Source organism: Quercus suber, unplaced genomic scaffold (assembly GCF_002906115.3).
Source record: "Quercus suber isolate HL8 unplaced genomic scaffold, Cork oak 2.0 scaffold_103, whole genome shotgun sequence".
Lineage (NCBI taxonomy): Eukaryota > Viridiplantae > Streptophyta > Magnoliopsida > Fagales > Fagaceae > Quercus > Quercus suber.
Window position 1 is genome coordinate 898,884 of NW_027069568.1, and position 6,901 is coordinate 905,784.

The window sequence follows — 6,901 nt, forward strand, 5'->3', positions numbered from 1 at the left end:
AGGATTATCAAGATCAATATTGATGTCGAGAACTTGGTGATCTCTTCAGTTGTTGTTTCAAGAGCTTAAAGAAAAATACAAGTAGGAGTACTTGTGGTTGCTGTGGATCAAGGAAAGAAGTAATCCGTGAACTCGAAATTGTTACGTAGTCGTAGTAGTAAATTTTTTACTTGAGGTAGCAATAGGATGTTAGTAGTCTAAGTCTTATTGTAAAACTTCAATTCTTTTCATAATGAATCTGTTTTACCTTGAAGATAGATAGGTTAAATTCTTTCCAGGTTTTTTACCGGTTTAATTTTCCTAGATTATTATATCATTGTGTTCTTTATATTTCCGTATTATTTACATGATATGATTTACTTGTGTTAACCTAGATCTAAATAATTTATCTAAGTAATTACTTGGTTAAATAATTATGTTAAACAACTTGTGTTTTAAGGGGTCTAAAAACGTACAATCACCATAATTCTCGAATTATCCCTTTTCTTGATCAATGAAATATCACTTACGTTTCTCCCAAAAAAAAAAAAAAAAACACATAGTTTCTAAAATCTAATGTAATAATTGCTTGTTACCATCATTACGTGATTTACATCAAGATACTAATAAGGTTTTTTTAATGAATTTCTTTTTAAATTTTTTGTTTTACTCTTAAGGTTTTAAAAGGCTTCTTACTAGAGTTCAAGACTTCCCCTACACAAACAATTTGGAACTTAGACAAGATTCAGTTCTCTCTCAGCTCACCCCACTTGAAAGAGATCTGTTGACTTTGAGAAGGGTCAATGGATATCTTAAGGGCATTGGTTATTTTTTAAAAAATTTTATGAGAAAAGAAAAAAGTGCTATTAAAACTTTTATAAAATAGTCCATTAACAAATGTGCCCTAAAGGCAACGATCCTTTGGGCTTTTGGGTCACCATAACAAATTTTACAACTTTTTTGCAACTTGTTGAGATGTTAGAGCATTTGTATTAATTCGTGCAATTTTTTTTTTTTTTTGTCTATTTTAACATAAGAACCACTTTTTTTTTTTTTTTTACATACTTACTTTTCAAAATATCTCACATACGATTTTCTATTTTACACAACATTACATTAAAATATTAATTTTTCTTGATTTTTTAATTGTTTCATTTTCTTCACACAATAATCTTCATTTACTCTTCTCCTTCGTTCTCGAGATACGTAAATAAAGAATGAACAACTGAATATAAAATGAATAGTGTCAGCATAAATTTACACTGATACCGCAGTAAACTTATAAATTTACTCAATTATATGCGAACTGATGTGTGACATTTTTAGGCAAAACTGTGTAATTCAACATTTTTTTTCTATTGTACATGGACCAATATAAATGCTCTTAGAGTGTGATTAACTTTCATTGAAACTATCACTTATATCATTTTTATTGTACACTAATAATTTTTTGTCATCTCAACAATTGTTAAAAATATTATAATATTTTTTGTGACTTTAGATTTGTTGTTACGCAACTCACAAGAAATGGACATTGAACTCAAGTTTTTTCCTTTTGACAAAAATAAATAAAGAAAAATATTTAAAAAAAACTTTGTCTCATTTCCAAAATACTGAAAATAGATTTGTAAATAAATAAATAAATATATCCTTTCCTTTGGTTCTGATATTTGAATAAAAGGCAGATTAGCATAGGGAAACGACGTCGTAGGAGTTCTTGAAGCCTAGGACTAGGAGTATTTTGTTGGTTCAACAAGGCTCCCAAGCTAAGAAAGCAACAGAGACAAACTCAGAGAGAGAAATATGGAGATGAGTTTGAGTTTGACGTGTGCAACCTCAACTTCAAATTCTATGTGCTTCAACCATGGCGTTCTACACTCACAGTTCCCAATTGTGACCATAATAAGGAAGAACACTACTGGTCTTATCAGTAATATTAGAAAAAGAAGTATAAAGCCCATTTCCACAATCAAGGCTTTGAAAAGCTCATCTTCAAAGCAGACCTTATCGACCAACTGGGATGTTTTCCAAGATTACTCTGCAACTTCAGCTCCATGGCTGCCCAGATTCGAGGAGCTTGACACTACCAACATGCTTCTCCGCCAGAGAATTTTATTCTTGGGCTCTCAGGTATCTCTCTCTCTCTCTCTCTCTCTAGAATTGTAAAAGTTGGTATTTGTTTTGTTATTTTGGATTAGTTGTAGGATTTCTGAGATGGGTTTTGCTGATTTTTGGTTATTGGTACTATGTTGCTTTTGTTGAGGATATAGGGAAGTGAGATTCTAGATAGGCGGTGGGTTTATCTGTATAGGGTAGCTGGTTGTTATTGGCTTAAAATATTGGGTCTGGATATAGGTTTTTGTGAGTTTTGATGATTTGCAACATTTTTAGTAGTTGAAGTTGAGTTATGTGAATGAAAGGTTGTGTTTTTGAGATGGGTTTTGTTGGTTATTAGCTATTCAGTTCATTCCTATGAACTGTTGGGAGTGTATGGTTTTAATTTTGGGAATCATGGAACCTGTTAGTTAAAATTGAGGTAGCTGTTAATGTTGAATGATTCTAATTGCATGTGTTGCAGTTCAGACATTTGTAAACTCAAGTTTTCTTCCCATTCCTAACCCCTTCTTTTCCCATATCCCCAAAACTAGGGGGGAAAAAAAAAGAAAAAAGATATTACCCTAAAATATTCAGATTTTCCCCCTGAATGACGGCAGGTGGATGACATGACAGCAGATTTGATCATAAGCCAGCTTTTATTTCTGGATGCTGAAGACTCAAAGAAAGATATTAAATTGTTTATTAATTCACCTGGTGGCTCTATTACTGCCGGTATGTTTGATCTTGTGCTTTTTCCTTATGCTTATCATTGTTGTGTCTCTTCATATTTTATGAGTATCTGAGCTAATACTGACTGGTGATAAAAGAAATGAGATGCTTGTCAATAGGGTGGACTTTGCTATTTATGTTCGTCATCTTGTATGAGACAAGTGAAACTTGAATTCAAGTTGATTGCTAATAAGAGTTCTAGCTTGAATAGCAGTATGCTTTAGTCAATTAGGCTTGTCTACATAATGGCTGAAAAAATCTAATTTAATGAACACACTTCAAAGGATTTACTGCGGGTAAAAAAAGGAAAAGTAATAAGCACCTCAAAGGAATAAATTGACAAGTAAGTTGAGTGAAAGTTTAGTTAAGATCTTAAGAACCAAATGGCTTTTAGAAGAAAGGAGAGGCCAAAGTTTTTTTTTTTCCTGGGGGGGGGGGGGGGGGGATATCTTTCTTCTTCATCCCTCCCACCTTGCATCCAAATAAGGGGAAGAATACATACTCTGCTTTCCCTTCTTATTATTTATTAAAATGCCATTCAGTCTGCATCACCTAATGCTCTTTGATTGCACTACTTGTTGAAAACAACAGTACGGTTAAATATGTTTTGTACATATCAGATATACTATGTTCCATGATTTCCTTTGTGTAAATTCCAGCTTCCACATATAATATTCAGTAACAAGTAGACACTTCTGCAGTAGGATCAGTTTTCTGTCTGAATACATGATGAGATGTTTTCCATTTTTTCAGCATTCAGTTCAATCTTATTTCTGTGCCTTTATGTTGGCCTGAACAGCACATACAGCTTAATCAATGAATATTGGATTTGCAAACTTATAACACATAGGTCGCTTGAAATATGTATATCCCCAAAATTTGTTATGAAAGTTATGAGGTAGTTCTTGGTTTGTTTGAGGACTTTGAATTTGTAGGTTTTTATAGAAATGGGCCAGCCTGTAAAAGATGTTGATGCATTAGATGTGTACAAGTTTGTGATGGAGATGTCAAAGGATGGCATTTGATGTTGCAGACTGCTTATTTGTGCAATCTACCGAATATTTAATACTGGCTAGATCTCATTAAAAACCTATTGGCCTACCTTTTGATTAATGAAGACAAGCTAAAAGCTTTATTGAAATGGAATTTTCTAGAGAAGATACATTATTTGGGTATGTATTTAGAGAAGATACCCCTAATATTCAAAATGATTTGGACTGATGAGCATTGTCCAAGGCATGCTGGATTAAAAAAGAAAAAAGAAAAAAAAAAAGAAAGAAACTCATATCAAACCCTAGATACTAAGCAGTAAATAAAGATTTGACACGAAGGCTCAGTTTAAATTCTCCTAGCAGGATTTATCATTAAAAAAAAAAAAAAAAATCCTAACTGGCATGTTTGTCTTTTGACTTGGAGAAGTGTTTTTCATTATGTTGATAACAGTGTGTCTATAAAACATATGATGAAGTTTGAGGGTATGTTGGTTTTGCAAGAAATTTTATGATTCCTTGAGGATTGGTGTTGGACCCAAGCATGCAGTTTCTAATTTTTCATATATATTTTGGGGAAGGGTGTTTGAACCCTAGATGATTCTCCTGGAAACACTAGGAAATGCCATTTGACCCAAGGGTCATGTGGACCAAGTATGGAGTTGAGTTCCTTTTTTAATTTAATTCCTGTTGGCAGTTTGGATATGCATTGTGAAGTACCCACAATAATTCTGAAGGGAGTTTGGAATGAAGTTGATAAAATTAAAGAAGTTTGATCAGAAATAGTGCAAAGTTGTTGTACTGGTTTAGTTTCTGTTAAAGGCCAAAGAGGTCAATTACTTTTCTGTATAAAGAAATGGATCGATTGCATGCTTTCTAAAATGGGATGTATCTGTTCTGCTAACACGGGATTAAGTGCATCATTTTGCAGATATTAATAAGATTGTCATGTCTTTGACAGAGAACTCAACTATGAAAAGTAGTTTCATCTGGTCAATATGTGTGTATGAATGTGTCAGTCATATGTCGGAGATGGTGACTTATAGGGATAGGGGTAGTGTGAATAATGTTGATGTCTTCTGTGTTGAAGTTATTCATTGGATTGTGACAATGTCTTTGACAGTTAGTTTAACTAATGAATGTTGGACTAGCCTGATCTATTCTTTGTTTATATCTTATATTTTATTTGTTCTTACTTCCTGCCATATCTTCAAGCTTTAAGTTCTTCTATGGAAATTCTGAATCACAGATCAAGAACTTCAAGACTGCTTATGCATGCCGCCTGAAATTTAATCTAACCAGTTAACAAGTCCCAAGCCCTCTGTAGACACCTCAATTCACACCCTCTGGAAGGAGGGTTTGTTAGGATGACAATCAATTCAGTCATTAAAATTGTGAACCCCAATGGACCTCCTTAAATGGACATATATGGGGCTAACACAAAAAAAAATTGATTTTTTTTGGTAGACATTGCAAGTAGTTGGGTAAAGCCTCAATGAGTTCAGTAAATGTATCAACACATTGGCCTACATTTGATGATGTTATATGACTTTATTTATTTGATGCATGTAGGCATGGGTATATATGATGCGATGAAGTTGTGTAAGGCAGATGTTTCAACCGTTTGCCTCGGCCTTGCTGCATCTATGGTGCGTTTCTCCTTGCTGCTGGTTCAAAAGGGAAGAGGTTCTGCATGCCAAATGCGAGAGTGATGATCCATCAACCACTTGGAACTTCTGGAGGCAAAGTAAGTGCTCATCTGAATTTTTGGGCTGTTAAATTGCAATTTATAATAAATTTATAGCCTGACGTAATTGTATGGGGAGTTTTGGAATTATAGAGATGAGAAAGGAAGGGATGTAAAAAATTCTCTGATTCTGATATTAATGAAGGGGAGGGGAGGATATGGAGGGAAAAGACATTTCAGTTTAGCCCCTTTTTAATCCTACCAAATCACCCAAAGGTGAGCAGATTCAGAGGGAGAGCAAAATCTTTCATGTGTAATTCCAAAAATACTTCCAACTGAAAACAATGTTAAATCATCAAAGAAAGGGTACAATAGTATCAGTTGGCATACCGGGAGTTATTTAGTATCAGTTCCTTCAGTTGTCATAAAGAATCCTCAATAGATGATTTTTTACATCTCTCTAATGGGTGTCCCATTGGGATGTTCGATTATCTAGACTGGTCCAAGATTGGGAGCTGGAGCCTCTAGTTGCTTTTATGGAACTTATTTATTCCAAACCTATTAGGGGTGAGGGATGGATAGACCCTATTGGAGACCTACCAAGAGCAGGGGTTTTAATGTTCGAAGTTATTATCACTCCCTATCTGCATCTAATAGCATGTCTTTCCCCTGGAAATTGGTGTGTGATCGAAGGTCCCACCCGGGGTGGCCTTCTTTTCTTGGGCTCTTTCTCTAGGGAAGATTTTATCCACTGATAATCTCTGGAAGTGAGGTATTTTTGTATTGGATTGGTGTTGCATGTGCAAAAGGTGTGGGGCGTCTGTAGACCACCTTCTTCTTCATTGTCCAATAGCTTATGAGCTATGGAAAATGATGTTTTTTTATTATTTGGACTGCAATGGATTATGCCAAAGAGGGTTATCGATTTGTTCACAGCTTGACAGGGATCTTTCGGAAGGCATAAAAATATAGCCTTTTGGAAGGCTGTGCCATATTGCATTCTTATGGTTTCTTTGGCGAGAATGGAATGCTAGAAGTTTTGAGGGATATGAATGCTCTATCCTTGATGTTAAAATCTTCTTCTTTTGTACCTTGTTAGATTGGGGTGTTGCTTTACATTCTTCTCCTTGTTTTACTCTAAAAGATATGATCAAGCATTCTAGTTTGAGAGTTTAATTGTACTTCACCTTGAGTACACCCGTGTACTTGGTTTCTCTTTTTTTTAATAAATTTTTTTGTTACGTCTCAAAAAAAAAAAAAGAAAAAAGAAAAAAAGAAAGAAAGAGTACAATAGTAAATTAAAAAAGTTTTCCCTTTTCTCCTCTACACACCCAAACAAGAGAAAAGAGAATCTCCATCCTATCCTTATACTCTCCTTTCCCCATAAACTACCAATCATAAATATTAGGATATATACTTG

General features: G+C 34.3%; 1 protein-coding gene across 1 annotated transcript; it reads left to right on the forward strand.

Annotated features, from left to right (window-relative positions):
* The first annotated feature begins 1,671 nt into the window (after positions 1-1,671).
* LOC111993120 (ATP-dependent Clp protease proteolytic subunit 3, chloroplastic) lies at positions 1,672-6,610 on the forward strand. Its single transcript, XM_065775022.1, is given in 4 exon segments — positions 1,672-2,109; positions 2,694-2,808; positions 5,367-5,438; positions 5,441-6,610. Coding segments are annotated over 4 exon segments (672 nt in total). The 5' UTR covers positions 1,672-1,782; the 3' UTR covers positions 5,599-6,610.
* Positions 6,611-6,901: the final 291 nt, after the last annotated feature.